At 35.5% G+C, this 25673-nt stretch overlaps 1 protein-coding gene across 1 annotated transcript in view; it reads right to left on the reverse strand.

Moving 5' to 3' along the window:
• Nucleotides 1-1815: 1815 nt before the first annotated feature.
• The window catches only part of DACH1 (dachshund family transcription factor 1), a 179810-nt gene continuing 155952 nt past the window's right edge, over nucleotides 1816-25673 (reverse strand). Inside the window, exons 8-12 of the mRNA XM_026061966.1 lie at nucleotides 18253-18404; nucleotides 9701-9848; nucleotides 5695-5838; nucleotides 5170-5238; nucleotides 1816-1952 (exon numbers count right to left, since the gene is read on the reverse strand). Of these exons, the coding sequence (XP_025917751.1) occupies nucleotides 1816-1952; nucleotides 5170-5238; nucleotides 5695-5838; nucleotides 9701-9848; nucleotides 18253-18404 (650 nt within the window). The remainder of the gene's footprint in view (nucleotides 1953-5169; nucleotides 5239-5694; nucleotides 5839-9700; nucleotides 9849-18252; nucleotides 18405-25673) is intronic.

Raw genomic sequence — 25673 nt, forward strand, 5'->3', positions numbered from 1 at the left:
TATGAGCCTACAGTCAAGGTGGAAAACTAGGATAAAGGCCAGAAGAAACAGTCTGTGGGAAAGGGCTTAGAAAGCATAAGTTCATTTTGCTGAGGGACAGGGAGAGTAGAAAAGTGACAGATTCATACGGAGAAAGGCTGATAATCTGCTATAAGGGAAAAATATATGCATATATTTGCAGCAGAATAAGGACCTGAGATATGAAATTCTGATTGTTGGTCAAAGAGAACAAATACTGGGCTACAGAAGAATACACAGGAGGGGAACATTGATGGAGAGAGTGGAGCGGGACAAGAAAAAATTTCTGAATGGGCAAAGGGCAAATTATCTCTTGGAACACAAAGAAACTTTTTTTTTTTTTGGGGGGGGGGGGGGACAAAAAAATATATAATAGGCCTGAGAATTCAATGAAGCTGGACAGGGTGAGAAGAAAAAACTGTTAGTGGAGAGTGACGGAGCTGGTTTCAGAAGAAGCTGGAATGAAGGGATGTGGAAGTTGGAAATGAGCTGAAAGAGAGTGGAAAAGAGATAGAGTGTTACTAGAAAATAAGAAAGAAATGGGGTAGATAAGCAAAATAGCAGCCTGAGGACAGATAATTTGGTTAAGCTTCCTGTTCTCATAAGGACATTTTTGGGAAAAAAGCACAAAAAACATGAAAATGAGGTTGGGAAAAGGAAGACATGAGAGAGACATCATGTGAAAAGAAAAGACTAGTCAATAGGGAAGACAGTGCAGAAGTAGAAAATTTTTAGTGAGTTTAGATAATGTGTAAAGGAAGCGGTGATTAAATGGAATGAAGATTATGCATATACAGGATTTGGGAGGGAAAACTCTTGGGAGACAGAACATTAGGAATGTGAGATTTATAGAGGAAAAGAAAAACTAATGATATAGGCAGACAAATAAATGATAGATAAGCAGATGGAGAAGAAAAAGCCAATAGAAAAAAGGCAGAAAATAAGAGTGGCGGTAAATGTCATTGTTCTAGTGCTTAATAAGAGGTCTTGTAATAAAACAGTAAAAGTCAAACATTTTCTTGTATGGTACCTTTTTGTGGGGGATGAGGGGGTCTTGGGAAACCGGATTGGGAGCTAGGCATAGGCATCTAGTGAACCTACAATATGTATGGAGAAGAGGATAATCTGCTTTATTGTTATTTCAAACAGAAGCAAGAAAGAAAACATTTAAAACTAGTGTCTACACCAGTTCCTAATAATAACTTAGTATCTGCTTGGATCTGTTAAAATATATGTAACTATGTTTGAGTCCCACATTTGGATTTTTTTATTATGATTATTTGTTAGCATTTTATGGATAATCCAGTAAACTGTTATCTACCTCGTATTCTAAAAAATGAACTAAAATACCCTTATTGCTTCTTTTTATAGCCTCATATTCAAATTCCTTTTTTATATATCTTTCCCATTTTAAAAAAGACTTTACATAAACTAAAATGTTATTTTGAATGAGTGCTGCATCACAAAAAAAAAAGAATAGAACATACTCCACTTATTGACAAATGCAATTATCTTTTACACTTAAATTAGTCCCATTCCTTACTCATAAAACTGATATTTAAAAATATCAATATTAAATATAATTTCAAGTTGACAGGAATCTTTTTTATTTATGATAAATAGCAGATAAAATCCTTATTTTTAATCATTATTTCCTTGCATAATATTTTATTAAATACTGAAATTACACTTGCTAGTTCAATTATTTCACTTCCCCACAGAATACTGAAGCTCTCCTACATTTATTTGCTTAGTTATAGAACTGCATAGCATGTTCAATACAGTAAATTTAAAAGATTAATGACTGTGGTTAAAGACACTACTATCCCAGCCATACTTTGATATACTGATACAGATAGATAAAGGCATAGATATACTTTTGAGCGGAATAACAAAGGCATAAGTATTTCCCGAGTAAATATTTCTTCCAGAAACTAAAAGCATGAAAGATATAGTATTACATTCTATATTGTAGAATATATTCTAAATTCTATGGAATAATTCTTCTACAGTGTATAGTACAGTATATAACATATCATTTACAGATACAGAAACACAATCTAAGTATACAGTTGAACTCTGAAAAAAATTGGAGGGATGTGCTTTTTGTTGCCCCTGTGAAAACTGGAAAAAGCTTTGGAAAAATCCCAGCCTCAGCCATTGAAAATAATTTGTAGAGTTTTGCAGCTAAATTCACTAATGAATCCATCTCTACTGAGCATACTTTATGCTAGGGCTGCAGGAATCAAGCATTTCTTTCCCTGCAGCTGCCTCTCCTCATTTCTGCAAACCATTTCTGTGTTAAATACTGAAATAAGAATACAGAGGTTATCTTTGCTTTTCTCTCAGTGCTCCCTTTCCTGATATCGAGGCTGATGCAGAAGAAGACACAGAATGTGTACTGAAAGCAGGAGGGGACCTGAGCTTGATTGGGGGAACTGGAGGAGACAGACTGCAATGTGGTACCAAGCAGGAAAGGAGGATAAGGGGGATGTCAATGGTGTGTGGATTCCTGAAATGGCTGGACAAGCAGAGTAGGCGACAGGAAGGGTCAAACAGAGATGGTGGCTAGTGCCTGAGGTCACTGAGAACAGAAGGTGCTTGTAGTTGAAGAAACAACCAGGGTGGCATGAAACTGAGTCCAGAGAGAAGGCTTGAAGAATGGGTATCTAGGCATTATGAGATTAGGAGAAAAAAAAATGTAGAGACAGGAAAGAGACTGACATTAGCTGTTGATGAAAACTGGAACTGAAACAAGGAAAACGCACCCAGGAGGAACCGGGACAGAGAGATACAGTAGCAGCAGGAACGCACACTAAAGGGGGCACAGAGGAAAGGGAGCTCTTGGGGAACCTCCAATACTGGAAGTGAACACGAAGAGGCCTGACATTTAGCATTACTCTTCCATTAATAACTATTTCTGAAACTTGTCACCTTTATTATGGCTGATCCACAAAGACAATAGCCTCCTACTGTTTTATTTGTTTCATAGAGCTACACATGTTACACAGTTCTGTGTGGTAGTTCTAAAAGTTACAAGCTGCTTTATAAGATGGTTAAGCTGAATATATTAAACTAAGAAATTATTAAGTCTATTTCTTGCTTCTTTTTCCTCCCTAAAACCTGCTTTACTTGTATGTTAAGACTGCAAAGTACAGACAGAAAAATGTCAGAATTAAGGTTGCCTTTGCAATGTGATCCAGTATCATGATCAAAATATATTATGGTCCAGTCTTTAATTAAATAATATATTTGTTTGTTTGTTTTGCTTGTTTGCTTTTCCTTGCATTTCCTTGGACAGAAGAATAATGGAAAAATCATCATTAATGGTAATGTTGCCTGTAGGACTTTGATTTCATTTGTTGTAGAAATTGTAATATATATGATGAGCATAAATAGGCAGAGGATAGCTGGAAGAGAAAGGATAATCATGGTTAAAAAACCTAAATGTTGTTCCCATGTAATTTGGGATTGGGTTCTTTAAAATAGATACTTCCAGAATACTTAGTAGTTCTTTGTTGCTGATTTTATGAATATCCATCTTGGCATATCAGCTCACAATTGAAACTAAATTCAACAGGAACAGTGATCTGAATACGTATGTGCTAAAAACACAAAGTATCCTGAAGTAGGAAATCCTTGTTACTTGAAAGTTAAACAACTTGTCACCTTAATCTTTCTGTGACTCAGTTTCTCATCGTTAAAATGGGACTACTCCAAACTTGACTTCCCTGTAGGAATGTTCTGAAGATAAAGTAATTAATTTTTGCAAAGAGCTCAGATACCACCGTGACTAGCGTAACAGAAAGGCTTCCAATGAAATTAGAAGTCTGTCTTCTCACCAGTGTTTTTGTAGCAAAAAAAGGCATGGGGCAGCAAAAAAGTGTGACAAAATAACATAATGACTGGATTCTTATTAAATGAATTCCATCAAACGGTGCTTTGAATAAGACATACATTTTATGGGAGGAAAAACATGATTCTGGAACAAAAAACATCATGACATATACCCACTTCGCAGGCAACTTTTAATCTGGCATAACCTGTCTTCTGAGTTATTGACTTTGCAGACATAACTTGCTTTATACATAAATGTTTGTGTGTATATGCATGTGTGCTTCTCTTACATAAGAACTTACTGCCTTTTTTGTATTTGTTTTGTATACTCAATACATTAAAAGCTCACTGATTTTTTATTTTGTTGTTACAGCTTCCTTGTGGCACACCAGTAACAACTCTTTAAGAGTTAGAAAAAGTGATTAAATAACACACACAAGACATCAAATGATACTGTTAGGATGATTGACTTCAAAATGCAAAATAAAGGCAATTGAGAGTGATTACTGGAGCTAATCATTTTAAGCTTGCCTTTGAAAATTGCACCTTCATTTACAATTGAAAACAAATGCTATTTTTGCTGTTTAGTATTCATGTAGGTAGATTTAGCTTGTTGACTGGAGAAGACATTATAACATAAATGTTATCTTAAAAATTTGTTCTTTACTATTATCTCAGTGTTTGCAATATATATACATTTAGATTCACAGGGGAAGTAATATGATTTCCTTTAGTATTTCAGGTATAAATTTACTCAGCAGATTTGCTTTATTAAAATGTAAATAATGGGATATAGAACATTTGGTAAATGAAAAATCCAAGAAGGGAATAAACAGTTTATTTATCGTTAGCGTTTAAAGTAGCTTACTGAAGCACACCTTTCAGTAACTGCCACTGGACATTAGCTATGAAGTTCTCACCAGGCCTTGAATGTTACCCATTAGGTTTAGCCATTTATATAGTTAAAAGGCTGAAAATGTTTCAAATATACCTTTAAAAACATTGTTATCTTAAATCTAACTACATATACTCACAAAAACTGCATTCAGCATGTCTAAGATTCAACCCAACATTGCTTCAAATTAATTATTCTTCTTTAATTGCTTTGTATAAACAGAAATGACCTATTAATTTAAAGAAAATCTATCAGCACAGAATGTATTCTCTCTTATAAACAAGCAAGATGAACTTGACCTTGTTTGAACTTGTTTTGATGTGGCCCAGATGGTAGGCTACATGCTTGAATAGCAGTCTAAAGCTGAGGAAAAACTCATATAGCAAGATCTAGATTTATAGCCTTTTGCAAATTCCTACCTTGTATTGTCCTTTCAGCATCTGTTCTGCCCCCGCTGCGGTCAGCTTCTATCTCTGGGGTCAGAGAGTCTAGAAGCACAGAAAGGTAAGACTGACACATATTTCATTTGATTCTTATAGCCCTTTTTACAACCTGTTACTCCAATGCTGAATTACAATACAATCAACCTTTGTCAGTTTTTTAATGTTGAACAATGACTGGAGGCCAGCACAATTTTTTTTTGTTAGACTAGGAAGATTAATGAGCAATAGATTTTTCAAGCTTAAAAGAGGTGGGAGGGGAGGCGGGGGGGGGGGAGAAAAAAAATTGACTTCTCAAGCTAATAATAGAAAATTGTACTAGTTTGGACATTCTCTTCAGTTAATTTATTTGCACATGATATACATAATCACAGAAAAACAAAGAGAGAAAAGAGACTGTTTCCCCCCCCCACACACATCATGTTATAAATTATCAATATTATAAACTGCTTTTGGCGCTTAAATTAAACGTTAATGACACAAAGGCAAAAACTGGCTTCTTACCATTTAGGACCCTGAGACTATCTGTTGAAGCTGCCTGTTTCAGCGTCTGTTCTGCTTGCTCCCGTCGTTTAGTCTCAAACTCAAGTGCTTCCTGCAATTTCCTCTTTGCCTTCTTTTCCTTCTTTAACCTTTTCTGAATTATTGCTGGGAAAAAATAAAATCAGTATACTCACATTTGGATTTGAAACTCGGTTACATGATTAGCTATTAAGAGTTCCCAGAAATGACACAACTGCATAAGTTCATATAAATTGTTTAATTTTACAGCACTGATTTAAAATGCTTGATGTTTGCTGGAATCACAATGGGACATTTTAAGAGCTACTGTTCTATACCATGCTATTGAAAATCGAATATTCAGCTATAGCATTTTTTTAGAAACAGAGATGAGGATCTGTGAACGCCCAAATCAGCAGGCCCTGGACCTGGCCATCAGATTTACTTTTCGCGCCCCTCTGATGCAGATACACTGCTGCCTCCGGAGGTCAAGAGTTTCTGGGACGAATCCCACCATTTTGTTGCCTTCCTCGGCGCCCAGCTGGTGTTTGCACAGCACTCGCGGTCGCCTGCCTGCCTGCCTGCCGCTTCGCTCCCACAAGAGGGAGACCTGACCGCTGCCGGGGCCCGGCGGCCGCCAGCTCTCAAAGAGCAGGATCAAAGTGGATCGCACGAGTGGTGTTTTTAAAGAAATTTTAATTGTTTTTTTTTTTTTAACTATGTTATCAGTGAGTTTCTTCCACCGTGCAGCCACAGGAGTAAAACTTGCATAGTCCCTAATAACTGAAGGAACATATCACAGTTATATCCCTGATGGAAAAGAATAAGGCCAACCAATTTTTGCTAGTCGGTGAAAACCAAACCGAGCCTCAAAATAAAGCACATTATGTTCCAGAGCACATCATTTTCTTCCCCATCACATCCCAGCCCTTCTAACCAGGCACATTCAGGGCTGTGCACATACACTAGAAAAAGGGGGGCTTATTTTCCATAAGATCTCCCTGGATAACCCTCTTCTAGAGGGCTTCTTATTGTTAGACTAACTGCAAAGGAACTACCATTAACCAAACCATGATGCTGGCATCTTTCACAAATTACAAATAAAACAATACAAATGAAACTTTTAAAGTGAACCATCATCGTTATTACTATTTAACGTCTATTCTAAGAATGACCACTTTTGGGGTGATCTTGGATATTTTGTGTTGCTACACAGAGCAGTCAGACACAAAATGAATATAAATACATACCCTGTAGTCAAAATAGTTAAGTCATTTACATCCAAGACATTGGAATTTTGGCTCTTTTTCGTTTTGTATAGTACCGACTATTTTGTACATTTATTAACTTATACTATGAAAGAACATGCATCTGTACAAAGGCTAAACTAAATACATTTTGAACGATTGCATGGTTTTAATGTTTTCATTGCAAGTACTTTGGAAGTGATTGCAATAAATGAGAAGGAAACATATGTTGCTTTCTGAATTAAAATGTCATCATGGCTGACACGTTGTAGATGTGACTACAGCAGTCAGAGCCAGAATTAGCAAGCCCTTACTGTGTAGCTGCTCACAGAAGAGATATTATCCTACTTTCACTACTTGATGAGACACATCCTAAAGTCTTAGGAATCACTAATTGGAATATACACAAAGAAAGAAAGAAGTAGTGCAGTAAATAGGCAGCACTGTAGAAGATACTGCAGCAGCAGTGAATTTAATATTCCCAGAAATGGCTAAAATATTCAGATGATCTGCCACCAAGAAAAAGATATTTGACTTATTTTAAGATGACCAGCAACAGATAGACATTGATATAGGTTGCCTAATGCTGAAGATCAGGGAAAGAGTTTTCATCTAATGGGATTTGACCTGTATGTGACACAGTGCATATGTCTATATGCCATAGTATTTAAGTGCATTTCAGTTTTTTCACAGTAAAGCTCTTAACTTAATAAGGCTATGGTACACTCCTCTCAGTTTGCTCATGGTTCCATTAAGACATGCGAAACATTCTTTAAAGTATGACAGTTGCTAAACTAATAGTAGGTAAAGCCCCCTATGTATTTTTCTATGTTTAACTGAAGAAATGAATTCTCAATGTAATCATAATCTGGCCTTATTTTTCTCTCATATTTGGCTCTGTCCATTTTAAAGAATAATGTATTATTTCTGTTTGTTTTGCACAGAAGTACCCACTAGCGAAGATAGTCATCCTCATTATATTTACTTTATTGCATACCACTATTAAGTGCTCAACTCCATTCCTCTTTGCTCTGACTCTTTTACCAGTGCAATATCATCATTAGAGGGATACATGTAAAAAAGCAAGTAATGCATAGTGCTGAAAATAACACTGGCAATTTCAGTATCCTGCATAAAATAAGYTCCTCCTTGACTTACGGGTTTGAGTGAAATTCCATTTGCCTAATTTTAGCTGTTGAAAACATATGTGTCTAGTCCAGTCTAGTCAACTATATTCCCTTTAGAGCTAACACGGAGAAAAATAATTCTCCACAATGTAACTCGTCCCACTTACCTGGCTGAGAACAGGATGCAGGAATCTATCTTTCTTTATTGACTAGAAACAGAACTTATATTCTTAGCTTAAACTAGGTGCTTAACTTCTAGGTGAGTTAGCTTAAGTAAGGTCAGATGGGTCCCTACTTTTACCCTTTCTGCAGCGCATACGGTTGCCTGAGTTTAAAAAGGAAGATATGATCGAGTTGTTGGGAGACACAGAATTTGATAAGGCTGTGGAGAATTAGCGAGCTTTGTTAGAAAACTATTTTAAAAGTATAAGTAGTGCAACTGTACTGAGCAAAATAGGCAACTTGCGGACAATGGGATGATTCATTGCACAGCTTTGATAATTATTAATAGTAATTGTCTTTAATAATGTATTCTCATAAGTTTAAAAAGGGAAATTAATGGTGTGACAGTCATAACCTTTAATGGGTCAAGGTATGAAATAGGATTACATCACTTGCTTACTGAGAGAATGTTGTTTAGATAAAGGTATAATGATACTGGGTTTGAATCCCAGTGTTCTCAGTTTGAGCACCTATATAAGAATTTCTTGTTTAGCTGTTTCAGAGAAAATTAAACTGGGCAAGAAAAGAGTTACAATTCTAGCCTTCCAAAAATATATGTCTCACTTGTCAAGATCTATGTTAAACAACTAGTGAACCCCAAAGGTTAACTGTCCCTTGAAAAGTAATTAGACATTATTAAAAGGCAAGACACGCACATATAGAAAGGTAGAACCATAAAGAAAGAAGTGAACATGCTTGTAATGCAAACAGTTAATGCAAATTACTGTAAACTGCCTTACCTATATTATGACTATTTTAGAATGGTATATTGAAACAATATAAAGAAATTATTAAAAAATGTTTAGCGTATTGTTTACATATGTTTTACATGGGTTAATTTCTGAAATGCTACTAATATTGCCTTATCAAGAAGAACCACAGCTGTTCCTCTTATAAGGAACATATAAACAAGTGTTTAACCTACTGTGCATTAAAAAAGGCTTAAATATTACTATTATCTTTATATCTATTATATACTGATTACCTAAATGTGCAATATATGACCCTAGCACATAAGAGCAGAGACAGGAGCTCATCAAATCTTGCAGATTCTTAAATTTGATATAAGCTGTGTTTGGATTAAGAAGCTATCCCTTTTTGGTAGGGGATAATAACCTGCCAAAGTCCATAACTGTAGCTATGCTATTTAAAATTGCATTGTATATTACTGATATATTGTAACAAGTAATACTGAAGAAAAAAATAAGAAAAAGGAAGGTCCTCATTCTAAATCTCATGAAGGTACCACACAGAATCAGGCAGTTTGTATAAATTCCTGCATTGCTGTCAGCCTGGCTATAACATGAGGTAAGAGGAAGAGTTTTGATCAAAATCTGGTCTTTGATTAAAATGAGGTTTCCTAAGTAAATAGATTACAAAGGTATTATGTCTGCTTAAGTGTGTGTAAGATACCTCTGTTCTTCTGCTCCACAGCCAACTGTTTTTCAAGTGTTTCCCTCAGTTCTCGTTCCCTGAAGAGCTCCATCTTCAGCTCTGTCTTTTCCAGTTGGACCTGTTTCTCTTGAGCTCTGGCATTGTCTATAGCAACCTTTAGCAGACCCTGTTTAAAGATAAAGTTGGATATTGTAATGTTTGAAGAATGTTAGAACAGCTGACATAATAATAATAATAAAAAAAAAACTTCTGTTGTTTTTCCTTCATTAGTCATGTGATATTTTACAAATGAAATAATCCTGCTACCAATTCAGAGCATAACAATTATCATTAGCAATTTTTTACTGGAATGAATTTTAGCAAGTGGACAAATCTGTAAAAAGACAGGGAGTCAAGTTTCCAAAGAAGACTCAAGGTGGCCGTTGTCTATGCACAGGGATAAAACCCTACAGGGATAGCTTTATTCTTTGTAAGAGATAGGAGTGCAACAGACAAGTCTACACTAGGTGCTTGTCTGTGACCAAAGTAAAAAGATGTCTCACTGAAAAAGAATTGGTAGTCTCACTATTTATCATCCATAGAATGGCAAATTCAATTGCTATTACAACTCAAGCCAATGGAAATTACCAAAGGGATCTATTTAAGAAAGGCTCTTTTAAAACCTTGCCATTTTGTTCATTGTTTTTGTTAATTATTATTATTTTTAAATATTATCATCTTTCCTATAATTTCATAGTAAGAGTACAGTAACAGAGCAGGAAGATATCTGTCTTGAAATGTCTGTTCCCTGAATATCTCACAGTAGAGGTCAACATGCAATCATCTCTCACTTTCTTGGCCTGGGATTGCTGAAATAAACTCTAACTTCTTTGTTGCTATTGTATCAGTACATAATGTTTCATCCTATTCTAAACTTTTCTTGAGAATTCCTTCTTTTTGCCAAGGAAACAGAAAGATCCCAGCATAGCCATTAGCTAGATAGTTCAGACACTGAGGCAGGGTATGAAAAAGCGAAGAAATGAGATTGAGAGAAATGAACATGGAAAGCAGAAAGATTTCCTTTTCCATATTCCAGAAGCCTGGCCATCAGGCTCTTGGGATTATAGCTAAATCTCTCCTTGAAGCTATCATGCTAAAGGTAGATAATTAAGTATGGAGCATGGATAGGAACCTGACTCTTCTATATCCCAGGCAGGTCTCCTGACAACTTAACTGTTGAGATAATTTGACCCAACGGAGATTTAATTACTGATATAAAACAAAACAATGCCAACAAGAGAGACTGAAGAATACTCCTCAATGGCTGTATCAGGGGAGCATTCAGCTAACAGGTAAGAGGTTCATGATCAAGACTCTTTCAAAACAAGCATACTAAGGTCTTGAAATCATGTCCCCCAGCTCCCAAATGAGCTCCCTCTCTGCTCAGGCAAGTTTCCTAACTTAGATTCTGGGTCGCATGTTTTTTCACTAAAACTCTTTAAAATATGCCCCAAAGGAATGACAAAATATTCAACATCATAATACTTGAAAATGGAAAAAAGTATTTTTCATGAGTGTTACTCTGCACATTTCTTCTCTTAGCTTTCCCAATGTCAACGCCTGCTTTGAAATTTGTGTCCTTCAAGGTCCTTTTAAGTCTAGTCGTTTTGAGAGCCTATTATTTTCAGTATTCCTCATCCTCATTCTTAACTAAATTGTTGCCTCAAGTGTTGTCTAATTCAGAGCTTAATGCTTTGCAGTTCTATTACACTTCAATCTATTAAAGTCCACAGGAGCTGAAAGAGCCCAACACCTTCAGACTGCAAGGCCCAGATGGTCACTAAAACACAATACACTATAGGTGAGGGAGGTATGATATTTATGTTCATGCGTATGGAATCACATTTGAAAATATCTATCAACCTCAGCACAACAAATTTGATTACAAATATGTTTATGGTTTTAGCAGTTTTCTTTAAAAGAACTGAAAGCTATTCTAAAATATCTAAAACACCAAAGTATTTTGTCTTGAATTTTAAACTTGGGTGACTACTAAAGAGAAACATGTAAAGCTAAATAAAAAGCCCTACAGACATATTCAAAGTAAAATACAATTTAAAATATTTTTAAAGTCTTTCCAATCTATTTTTTTAATATTCTAAAATTCTGATCCCACCATTATTAAAAAAAAAAATCCTCTATGTTTACAATCATCACAAACTATATTTTCTATACAGGATGCTACTAAAATAGTTAGACATTCAAGTGATATGGTCTGTAGGAGTTTATCAATACCTGACTTTGGCTTATGCTTGAACTCTAAAATACTATAAATTCCTCTAATTTGTCACATACTGGAACATGTGATTCATCCAAATCACTAATAAACCAAACCAAGTGAAGCTATATGAACATGTATTCTTTTATGCAAAATAAATTGTCAAATAATTTTAAAGATGCAAACTCCTTCCCCCCAAATTCTGACAATCCATCTTGTTTAACAATAAAATCGAGCTGCTAAGGCAACTGCCATCTTTACTCAATTCAACTACATTCATGTGCATGTTTCTTCTTCATCAGGAACAAACAATTAGTAACAAATGAAAGAGATCATTACATCAAGTGCCCTTTTAGATCACCCCAATTAAAACTTTAGTTTAGCTGTATTTTAATTCTAAGATACCAAATTCTAATTTTCTGCTCTGATTGCTCTTGTTGACTTATCTTTGAAAGATGTACTCTCAGTGCAAAGCCTAGAGATTATTTAGCAAGATGCCAATGTTGGCACCACTTAATGTGTTGATTGGTTGTATTATCAGTAGCAGTTTAAAATAAATTACTATTAAACTATTATTGTCCTTGGCTGACAAAACACAATATTTTGGTGTTCTTTAAATATGAAACAATCATTATGAATAAACATGGAGAATAATGCTACAGTTTAATGCTGATGTGTGTAATTTTATATTAAGAATTGCTGCAAAATATGAAGCTCCTAACAGCATATTATATTTTCTATTGAATTTCTACACCATACTTCCTCCCTCAACCTTTCCTTTTTTTATACTTGCTGCTAACATAGCTAATGGTAATACATTACCTATTGCTGCTGATTATGTCTGAAAAATATTAGCTTTTTGGAGCCAAGACCCACTAGGGACTACTTATAAGCTACACAAAATTAAGTTTCATTTTTAGAAGTTAAATCAGTGCACATCAGTAGGTGTCCAATGTGAAAAAAAATCTGCACTAGAGCCAAACTGATGCATATGCAAAAGTGCTGTTGCTGCCAATGACAGCTCTAATGCAAAAATACTGGAAACATTCAATATCTCCCTGTATTCAGTGCAGAAGGGGGTAAGAAAATCAACGAAAAAGTACATCTAAAAATCATCAGTGCACCTTGGAACAGGGATAGCAAACGAATGAAATTCTATTAATTCTCCCAGTGGATCATCTGTAAGAGATTATACAAAATACAGTATGTCCAACTTGTATCTGCTATGGCTAATCCTCTAACCTGATATTAAATCAATATGCTGCCAATGACAATGGGAAATGCAGTGCAACTCACAACATTAACAAAAAGAAAATATTTCCCTTTAGGGAAGGTCAGATGTTATGGAGGCTGGATAATGATAGTTGTAGTGAACATGCTCAGGTTCCAGATTTGTTTTTAATACAGTATGGCTCTATCTGGAGCCAGGTTTTATGCATGGCATGCCATTTTTCCCCTGTTTGTCACTGTTAATAAAATTTCTTGATTTCAAAATAATGTAAAAAGTTGACATTTCTCCCCTGGAGATTTATAGACCACTGTGATATGGTTTGTTTATTTTACTGTACTTGTTTTAATATTTTCCATTGATAAATTCTTCAGAAATGCGTCCCCACTCCCACAAAAGTCAGGTTGATGTTTCTTCCCATTCACTGACTACTATAATTCTCCCACGCATCTCAAAATACCATCTTGTTAGGACAGTCTACCGATTCTTTAGAAATTAGGCATAAAACAAGACTTCATCTCAGCTTTAAAGTCAATATCACTCATAATTTATTTAAAAAAAAATACAAACAATATGTTGCCTATTTTGAAAGGGGAAAAGAAATCCAAAACGTACTTAGAAGCTTTTTCTGTTTAATCTAGTTACATCGACAGTGTGTTCCACATAATACACTTTAGTTAGATATATACTTATACATGACATAAGAATGGCCATACTAGTTAGCCTGGAGGTCTATCTAGCAGACCATGACCTGCTTCCATCAATGGCCAGTAAGGGGTGAGTAAGGAAAACTGCAAGAACAGGACATGCACGCAGCAAAACTTTCCCAGGCAAACCTCCCTCTCAGCTTGCAGAGAATTGTAGCTCAGGGTCATCCTTTTGCAGTATTTACTATTCGTGGTGAAAACATTTTCAAATAACATTGCCTGCCTTTTAGTCAGGAAATTACATATAAATTGTGTGCTTTCCTTATCAAATCCATCCAGTGAATGACTTGCAAAACATGCATCTATATATCTATACCTATATCTATATTTACACATTTTTAGCTAACTTCCCTAACAGCTACAATTTTGAGTATTTGCTATTTGTAACTGACTTAGTAACATAAGCAATCACATAACACAACTTCTTGATTATCTCAACAAATTACTCCAGAAAGACTTTTTTTTTGCAATACCTCTGATTGAATACCTCCATCATAGGCAAAGGCATATTGCACAAATATAAATGACATTTTTCCATTAACATTTTCTGTGAAAAATAAAATCATTCCCTTGAATTTTAACAGAAGACAAAATAACATGAAGTAAAACTGTGACTTATAGTTTATCCAATGTTGCAATATTTTTCTCCTGTGCGTTTAGCCATAGATGGTAACAGTGCAGGAGACTCACTGCAGTAAAGCCAGTTGTTTGCTTTGTTTTCTTAGGGGGATTTAGTTTGTAATCATGCATTTCTTTTATTAAAATCAATGGGATACTTGCAACTTACTTTACATATCTCTTTAAAAAATACTTAGCAACAACGTTATGTCAGTATAACACAGTCCTGATAGAAAAAATATAGCTATCAGGGTGCAGTTAATTCATCCCTTAGATATTAATGAAAATTTAGCTCAGGGACAGTACAGATTCAGACTCTAAAAGCTTAAAATAACATTACCATTACCCAAGAATATTGCAGTATCACGAAAGGCTAAGGCTGTAACATACTTTGGCATAATTGGGCCATGACTCTAAAAAGGTGAACTTATGTGAGAGGTGCAGAAACATCTTTAGCCTTCTCACTAGCACCCACACAGCGCTTTGCTGTGAGCCACCTTCCATCCCCCTTCATCCTCTCTGCAGCTGCACACAGACTTCCAGCATTTAATCTGGAAGAAATCAACAAAGGTACATGGAGAAGGAAGAGACATATCACTTAATTTAACTGTCTGGGGAAATTTATTTTCTATTCCTTTTTGTTGGATAGATATACATCTGAATATGAAAATATGTCCTCGATCTGGTTTATTTATTTTACGTGTGTATTTGTTTAATTATATTTTGTTACAGTTTCTTATTTGCATTTCAGCAGTCCCCTGCCAGAATTAAACCCCAAATGTTCTGGGTACTGTGTAGTTATTATCTCCTCTGCAAAGGCACAAATAATTAAACATTTTACTTTTGTTTCAATACGCATTTATGGAGAAGTAAGAAAATATATATATATTTGATTTTAAAAAGGAAATAAACCAAACTGGTAGCTATTGAAGAAAGATATAGTAAATAGATCTGCCCTACATTGGCCTAAAATTATGGTTTAATGATTATGGACTATTCATTTAACTGTAGTATGGAAGACACGGACTCATCTTGTGTTTAGGGGCCAATTTCAAAGGATGACTCAGTCTTCTAAAACGGAAGAAGGTGGACTTAGGCACCAAGTCCAAGTGACAGCCATGGCCTAAATGCTTCAGCACCCGCAAGGCTTTTAGTACTTTTTGGTTTCAGTTATCCAGAGTGTCTACACATTTTCTACTTACATACCCAAAAGCACTGTTCCCATGGCCAGGTTTAGTACCCTCCTCACCCCGACAGAATTCAAAGTGAGAGCTCCTACTGCCCGGAGACTACCCTAGTCTATGTTGTGTTTCAAAAGCACCTCAGTACCAGAGGCAGGGGATGGATAGCAGGCCAGACGATTTTTTCTAGAAAGTTAGTTGCATTGCTGGCGACCTCTGTCCTTAATGCTAGTGAAGCCAGAATAACAAAATGGTGAAGGGAGGTTACTGCTCCACCTCTCCTTTGAATCCAGCTCCTGTACTGAAATGGATGCAAAATTTACCTGGACAGAAGGAGAGTAAAAATGAATTTACCCATTGACAAGAGTGCGGCTGGCTCACGTATGATAGGCATCATGGGTTTTAGGTAGCACTTACTTCCTAAGAGAGTCATAAATAATGCTGGGAGCAGGGACCGTAACACAGCATTTCCTCTTTCCACAAAACCTGTTACGGAGTTTGAACTTCTAGTCAGATACTTAAAACTTAGTTCTGAAAGTGTCAGTATCAGGGTACCCAACTCTTCTGCGAGTCTGGGGTGGCCCCCTCTCRTACAATTATCACTGAAAATGAGAACTATTTTTTAGATGGCACTGATTAGAGTAACTGCCACTATTGTGGACAGGTTATTTTAATAGTCTCTATTGCTTTAAAGAAAATACGTAGCTTTTTATACAAAGCTGGGAAAATTAAGCTAACTACATTTTTAATTATCTTTAAATGATTTTCTATTGTAGTCCTGATATAGATACTCAGCATTTAGGTTGGGGGGCGGGGGGGGAAGATGTCTTGATGGTATGTGAAAAGATTCCCAGTGATCTGTGGAAACCATGCAGTGAGACATGGCAACATACTGAAAAAATCCAATGGGATTTATGTCCCACCTGTTAACCCTGATAGGCGATTTGTCACGATGTAGAAACTAAAGGTAAGGAGTAGTAAGTAGAATACCACAATTAGAAAAGGCATAAAGAAGTCTCTGATTTCTTTACACTGTTGCCTCTTATTTTAGCAGTTCACCATAGATAAGATTAGTTAAAAAAAAAAAAAAACAGGCACAATGACTGAATTTCACATTCACATTTTCTGTAAAACACAAYTGAACGCATTCTTGGCAAATTAATCCTGGTCATTTATCCTGAAGTAGTGCTACACTCTCATATTCAATCACAAGATTAGCTAACCTGTTGATGCTGAATGCTTTGCTCATTAGGTTGCTGTCTAGAGACATTGAGTGCACACATTTGTCAAAGAATTACTAAGAACTCTCCTATACATGCATGCACAGCTATAACATTACTAACTGTATTTCTTCCTTTGGAAAAAAAACATTCTCTACAGATCATAGCAGATCTGCTAGAGGAATGTTAACTATTACAGTAATACCTTGTTTTTTTGATGTAAATATTTAAAATCCAAAATTTTAGAACCACAAAAAGCAAGCACAAATATGCTCTTTCAGATCAGTCAACTATAGCAGTATTTAATTCTTAAACAGCAGCATTTTTCATTATTATATCTTGAAACATCACTAAAGAATGGATCATTTACGTTTCAGCAAACAAGCCTGAAGTTCCATAAGCTTTATTGAGATTATTTAAGAAAGTAAAATGAGCAGAATTTGGCCCTACTTTATTGTAGCCTTTGCTGAATAGAATACAATTGATTTGATTAATTTTCAGGAATGAGCAGGGAAAAATATTGTGAAAAATACCCTAGAGGTTAGTAGTTGCACAGACAAGGCATGTCTTCAGTGAGTACAATACAGCTGCACTACCTCCTGCACTATCATTTTGCTTCTGCATGCAACATATAATCATATGGTTGCAAAAATTGCATCTGGAGAACGCTTGATTGCTGAATTTATGAGCAAAAAAACTCTTTAATCTGAAACACTAATATCATGGCTCCAAGCTATATGCTATATATATGTGTATAGCTTGAATGATATTTGAATCAGGCTGTGCTGTAGACACAATAGACATCATGACTACCAAATAGGAAATCTGCATAAAATTTGGTAATACCCTTTGAAGTCTATTCTTTGAAGACAGTACTTCAAGTGAAATGAGTTAATTTCTAAAAGAAATGCTCTTTGTGAATGTTTTCATGGGAGACACATTTCAAATAGCTTTAAGTATCATTTCCACCTTATCACACCAGCAATTTAAAATGACTATTTATTAAAGAAATGTTTCTCTGCTTAGTAAATGAGATGAACTTAAACAGTAAGATACATTTCATTAGCCTGTAATAAAAAGAGCATTTAAGACAAATGTTAAACACACCAATGTCATTTTCGTTGAATTCTCCGCTGTGGTTTAATATACAATCTATATTTTTATGTACTGTATCTGACAGCTTCTAAATTCATTCATTTGTTGTGGTTCCTTTAAAATCTAAATTACTATAAAGTTGCACTAAATTAGTTGATTCAAATAATCTTATGAACTGATTAAGCTAGAATGGTTGTTTTAATTTAGACAAATCTGCAACTGGCTCATCTTCATTCCTTTAAGCTGATCTACAGAAAGGCCTACCTGGATGTTAGTCAGAAGGGTCTCTATGGAGGACAATCCATCAGGGAATAGAAAAGGAGATGGAAAACCTGGAGGTAGTGGTTGCCCATGCCCAGTTAGAGAAAGTTTTTCAAGGCTGTCTCTTGCGGTTGGTGTGGAGAGCGGGGTCTCATCTGTATGTGATTGAAACAAAAATATAGAACAAGTTACGCTTGTCTGTTTTTATTAGACCTCAGTAATGGCTTCCCTAGTGGTTTCCAGAACATTTATTGCAAATTGGTTCCTGCTATCAGGAGAAAATGCTTTCTGCTGAATTTTCTTTAATGAAAAAGCTGTGGAGATACAACAAGATAACATTAATGAGTAACTTTATAAGCTTTTTAAATGCAGTCTCTAATGAGACTGAGTTTACAGTGCCATAGAATCTTTTTAAAACAAATATTATCTCACATATACTTGTGATAATATATTCAGGCTGACTTTATGGGCACCTTCCCAATTATCTCATTTTAGTTTGTGTCCTATTTGGATTGACAATAGGATATTTTCTAACACGACATATATTTTGTATACGAGAAGTATTTGAAGACAAGGCTTCCCATACAATTAACCCTTCCCACTCATAATGGCTTCATTCACAGCTCGGAAGATTCTGCAACACAGGGAAAAACTACAGATCTTCAGTGCATTTTTTAATCAAGAAAGCATACCTGATTCCCACAACTGAAACATGCTCTGAACAATAAATGAAATTAACAGCATGGTTACAATCACTGGCCTATCTTTTTTTTAAGCACCGACATCTTTTAACAATTAGTGCTAAACTCCTCCGTGGAATCATTGCAACAATCAGACCTGATCAGTTGTGACATCACAACGGGAAAAACTCCTACAGTGAGAAAACTTCTAAGATTAAAGTTTCACAGATAATCTGTGAATGGATTATAAAGCAAGTGCAGCAAAAGGAAATTAACAGAGACTTCAATACTCTTTTTTTTTTCCCTTTTTGAAATATTTTTAGCCTAATAATGATATGATACGGAAATTTAGGTCAATTTCTTTGCACCAGATATTAATCTGAATTCATCAAAAGGAGAAATATCCATATGTATACAGAGATATAGATATCTATGCATACTCTTCTTACTAAGAGCTCACTCATTAACTGACACGTTGGCGGAGCTAAGTACAATACAAGGGCAGCAGACCATATTCTCGGTACTAGGCATATCTCTGCACAGCTATTTTGATTACAGAAGAGTTTGTCAGACTTGCTCTTTTTCATTTGGGCTTTGAATATTATAAAGATCCACATTTATGTTTTGAAGTATTTTAATTTCTTTTTCTTTCTCTCTGCCCTTTACTTAATTACAGTTTCAATAGAGTAAATAGTTACACTTCTCTATTTGTCCTAGCATATACATTAGGAATTGTATTACATAACTGTTCTGATGCTAACTGCCTGAGAAGAACTTTCCTATTAGGGCGCAGTATTTTCTTATGTGGACATAGTCTGAAATCTACTCCAACAAAGGGTAAGAGTTTAGGCTTCGTTTGCCCTGGGAAAGATCAGAGAACTGTAACTTAGAGTTCCAGTTCATTCCAACAGACCTCCTCCCCATTACTCTAAAACGAAGCAATCTCTGGCAGCTGTTTTTAGGTGCAGATTCCCCCACCTCTGTTTCAAGTCAGTTGTGCTTGCCAGCATGTGCAGTGCTAGAATAAAAGCCTAATGCATCACATCCCTGCACAGCCTTCTCGCTGTGTATTTATGAAAAATAGACATTTGGACATCCACTTCTGGGCTGGTCCCCCTTGGCTCCACCTAGAGTCAATATAGAATAACAGACACCAATTTAAGGCACTAATTCATCTGAATTATTACAGGAGTCTACTGCAGGAGGAGATAAATCTCTCTAGAAGTGCCTGTTATTCTCTGTTGACTGTAAAGAGGAGCCTAAGCAGACTAGCTCAGATGGAGAGATCTGCATTTGATGAGATCAGGCTGACCACGGAAGCTGTTCTTCCTACTCAACTGTGGTTCAGGCTGTGAGCAGTCTATACAAGAAGTCAGACTACATTTTATGTCCCCTCGTTTTTGTTTACAATATGTGGAACAATTATTACTTTCTCATAATGTCATCATTCAAAAGCTTACCAAGGTAAGCTCTGTGAAATGAATTGGTGTTGAGCAAGGAAAACTTCAACCCATTCAGAGTGACAAAAGATTTTTTCAGCTATATTTTATCAAGTTTTTTGATCATGTCACAAAGTGCTGAGAAAAAAATGGCAGTGGATCGTTGAACCGTTCTATTCACTTTACACAGAATCAAATCAGGCCCTGCAACTGTACTCTTTGGGTGCACCCTCTGTCCTCATTCTACCCCACAGCAACATGGAAATCCTTGTAGTCATTTTGCAGCTACATACTAAGATTTGGGCCTAAATATAAATTGCTTCTTCCCAACTTTTAAAATATTCTAGAAATATTCGCCACTTCATTAGAAAAATAAATTAGGTATTCCTGGGTATTGCATACTAGCTCATTGCTCTCAGATCATCCTGCTAGTTTATCTTCTGAAATCCTATTCTAGTGTGAAAGATCATTACAAAATGCTTTTTTCCAAAGTGTTGTCAGAATTTACATGGTTTCATTAATCAAAACAAATGAATAAACCAAAACAACAAAATGTTTAGGTAGTAGTTTGATAAACACTATACAATATTATTGCATAGCTGGAAATACTTTTTGTGTTGCAAACACGGCTTTCCTAAATGACTCCTTCTCTCCACTAGAGAAAAAAATTACAAAATCACTTCATTACTTCTTTCATCCAAATTTTCATTTAAAAGTATGCATTGTTAATAAAAAAACATTTGCATTTTTTTATTTCATAATCAGTTCACTGAATTTTTGACTGAAATTTTCTTAATATAAGTGGTCCTACTGAAGGTATAGGACTTGGATAGTATAGCAAGAAAGATTTGAACTAGTATTGTGAACAGTGGAATCAATTCATATAAATGAGAAAATAAACTAAAAAAACCAAACTGCATGATCTGCTGTTAGATTTGTCAGAGAAATGGGCCAATCATCTTTTGTACTTTCTGAGACAGCTTAGAATCTCAGTAACATTCCAGGTCTCAAACCGTCAAAATATTTTAATACGTACAAGATAAAATTGGCCCATTTAACATTACCTAGGCCTTAATGCGCTTGAAACCTATGTTCTTCCATGCAAATGCTGAAATACAGAAAGCTCCTAACACAAGTCTCATCATAGAATCTAGGCAAGAGACTAAATTTTCTGTTGCGTTAGTAGATTGCTAACCAAAACAAACAAACAATACTTTAAATATAAATATGTATTAAAGTTTACTATACTTCATGAATGCTCAAACATGTTTTTGAAGACTGCAAAAGTTTTCTTAAAAATGTTTGGCACAGTTTTGCAGTAACCTAAATAGTTCAAAAAATGTTAAAGTTATGCAGAATGGTATTAACCCTAAATAACGTCCAAACTCTTATGTTATAATAAATAACAAGAACAAATTTACACTGAAGGGTAAGACTAGAGAGCTGAACTTACTATGAACTTACTTTAATGAAACTTCAGCTCAGAAAAATAAGTCAGACTAATGTGACTTTGTTTTCCTGATGTCCCATGTGAAATAAACTTTGAGTGTGAGTATGTTTGAAACAGAGCAAATGTACATATTATACACAGGAAGCATGGATATTTGTGGATGTGAGATAAGCGAAGATTGAGGGAATCTTGAAAAAATGCATTTTTAAGAAAAACCACATTGTAAACACAGCCAATTAAAACATAACCACATATCTTAGTAGCAAAATAATATGACCTCTTACCATTAAAGCAGTTAAAAATCTTCCATTCCTGCAAATGTCCTCTATTCTCAATACAATGATGTATCTTTGTTTCCAAATAATCATTAACCTAATGTCTTGTAAACAGTCAAAAAGGGACTACAAGTTCCCTTAAACTACTAGCAGAACAATACTGCAAATATGATAAGCCCCTTGCTAGGAGACAGAGATCTGGCATTTTTAATCTGAACCCATCACAGGAAGCATTCGAAGACAAGTCACAGCAAGAGGGGAAAGAGGGGCAATCAAGAGGGGCACTCTCAAACCCCAGTGCCGGCTGGGAGCACAGCAGTGCAAAGCAAGGGAAAAAAAAGAAAGAACAAGGCAGAACAAAGAAGTGCCCAGGCCTGCCTTCGCTTGTGCTGAGAACTGAGATGTTATAAATTAACCAATAAACAAGCATAGGACAAGCTCTTACCCAAGCCTCTACAATATCTGAACAGAGATGAATCTGTGCCTTGGCATATGAACTAAATCACCATAATAGTCAAGCCTGAATGTGATGCATATCTTTAAAATATTTGTAAATGCTACATTCACTGCATCCATTGTTCCACAATTTCAAAAAAATCACCTGTTTTTGTTCAAACCAGATTTTATCTGAGAACAACAGCTGGTTTGGGCCAAACACAACTAACATTTTTCACTGCATTTGGTTTGCTGCCATTCTATTTTATTCTTTCACCAGATAACATGGAAGCAGACATCCAGGAAGCTGTGACAGCTATTTAAACAATAATAGATGAACAGACGTAGCCATTCTCTTGTCTGTGTTCCTAAAGGCAAGTAGGATAAGTTCAGGCCGGTCACCAATCAAACTGGAGAATATTGATATTGCCAGGATTTCAGAGCAAGAGATAATAGCTGGTTCCAAAAAATACTACATAATTACTGCCTTTCTGTAATCATTTAATGTTTTTTTGTGAAGCATCTTGATTTTTTTTGTCCTCTGGAAAATATTTCAAATTCATTTGTTCCTAAAACAGGCTCGCTCTTATCATGCTTTATTTTAATGATGAAATAGGGCCATATTTTCATTTATTATTATTATAAATCTGATATATGTATTTTGTAGAAACAATCTATTCAGTTTTGCCTAATATAACTTTGGTCTACAGTCATACATCCCTAAATTCAAAGTTTTGCTATGAATCTATATTTCACCTTCCTCAGAGTCAGAGGTTTCAGTCCTGAGAAACTCTTCTATTTTAATTCAGCTGTAATTGTTGATTCATATTAACATAAAAGAATGGCCGTCCCATATACTAAACCAAAACGTTGAGCAAATTCAGACAGATAAGAAAAAAAACATCTTCTTGGTCAATTCCCACATCATCTTGGCTGCTTTATAGTTTTGGTCATTCAAGATTCACCCTGCACATAACTAGGAGCAATGTGAGTTAGCTGTGAAAGATGTCACAAACTGTAAATGAACGCGCCCAAACTCACCCTGATAAAAATCTTTTTTCTTTTTTTTTCTAAATCTACATTTTAGTTTCTTCTTGTGCCAAGCAAAGTTCTCCAGGACACCCAAATACTCTGGAATTAACAAGTTTGCAAATGTGGCAGCTAGAAATACAGAGAGAATAACAAATAATCAATTAGACTTATGGGCTGGCTGTTGTTTCTGTAACATTTTGAAGAGGTTGGAGCTCTCACGGTTAACAGTGCCATTACAAATGCTGTTCACCAAGTCCTATTTCTTGGCTTGATATGTTTGCCCGAGGACTTTGCAAACAGTAACTCACCAATAATGAAATATGACTAAAAGATGAAAAGCTGACTTGGAAAGGACCACAGCTACTAAGAGTATGTTTCTTTGATGTGTATGTTGAACACCATGGCTTTATACCTTGTGCAGTCCCATGCAGTCATGCGAACGGGGTTTACAGAACACACACATCTGTACATCATTTATACCATTACAAACCACTTCCATCAGTGGCTTCAAGATATGCACACATTCCCTTCATGTCAAGGACAACATAAGAATAAAAGTAGATTAAGAGTCTAGTTTTGTACGTCCAGTTTGGAGGTGGGTTTGCATGCATGGTTGGTAGCATCATATTTTATCAAACTTGTCTTTCTGTTCCTCAGTAAGACTCTGCAATATTTACTGACAATCCTGTCTGATTTTAACCACTGAAAATAAAAAGAGCCCCACTTAATGTTTGTCCTTTCTGGAAGAGAGAAAGTTTCAACAGATACATTTCAAGTACTTGTGGGAAAGGCTTTTAATCCTTTTAAAGAAAATGAAGCTATAGAGATCACTCCTCACTGCTGCACAGTCTCTGAACACASTGCAGCTAAAACCATCTCCATAATGGCAAAGTTGACCCAGCAGGAGAATCACTCCTTGAACACGAGATTACGAACCTCACTTTCTCACAGTTTCAGCGAGATCCCTTCTATACTGATACCTTGGAAGCCAAATTATCTAGAAGAACAGAGGAAAAAAAGAAGTACATTGCTAGGGGGAATTGAAACAGGGGCGCTGGAAATTGGGATGACTGGACAAGGAGAGCAGGAGTAACCAGGAAGGGAGCGAAAGCTGAGTTGAGAAGATAGGAATGAAGGGGACTAAAGGTGGACGAACAGTTAGGAGCTGGAGACTAGGATAGGGATAACATGGTAAAGGAGTGGCACAAAGAGTGCCCAGGAATGAATAACATGCTGACAGTTCAAGAAATAACACACACAAATTTTGCTCATTTTAACATGGAATACTTTGTATGAGCAATTATTAAGAACTGTGGTTCGATGTAAATGAAATTTGTAGCTGACAACACAAATATATATAAACATGTCCTTTAAAGAACATGTGTTTTAGTTTTGTTAGGAATTGCTGGTACAGCTTCATTATAAATGAATGGAAGGAGCTGGCAGAATATATCCAAAAAGCAAAAATGTAATTAGCAGCGATGTTCCAGCTGTGAAGATTTCTTCAGGCCTTTTGGACTAGATCAAGTTGAGTTTATTCTTCATTTTACATGGCCCTAGGAGGGCCTCAGAGTCAATCAGCACAACTTATCTAATTTTCTCTGTCAATAAAAGGATTATTTTAATAACTTCTATCTTATTTTGCAGCCTATTACCAATCAGGGCTGGGTCAAGTAGTATTTGATGAATTATTTATTCTAAGGATTTCACAATATTTTAGAATAAATTATCATTCCTATTTTTTTAAAATGTATTCTACCATAAAATTGAATGTTAAGATACTGGTAATATTTCCAGTTTGTGTACTGTGGCATCACACTACATAATGCTTAAAACAAAATGATACGGTTTCTCTATCCCCATAATACAAATCATTCTGTTCACTCACAGAATTTTTCACACAAATTGTTTAAGTACATAAAATGGTCAATAAAGAAGAAGTGGGATAGTCAGAGATGACTCCAAGAAATAATTCTTCATATATCTGATAATTATATAGTACAAAATCTTGAACACTCAATGGTAACTTATATTAATTAACCCTAAAGGAATATAAATTCCTAAAGTAAAAATACAGGCATGATGGTTAAACGATATGCTAAACAATTTTCTT

This window comes from Apteryx rowi, unplaced genomic scaffold, assembly GCF_003343035.1.
Source record: "Apteryx rowi isolate R43461 unplaced genomic scaffold, aptRow1 scaffold_189, whole genome shotgun sequence".
NCBI classification, from domain to species: domain Eukaryota; kingdom Metazoa; phylum Chordata; class Aves; order Apterygiformes; family Apterygidae; genus Apteryx; species Apteryx rowi.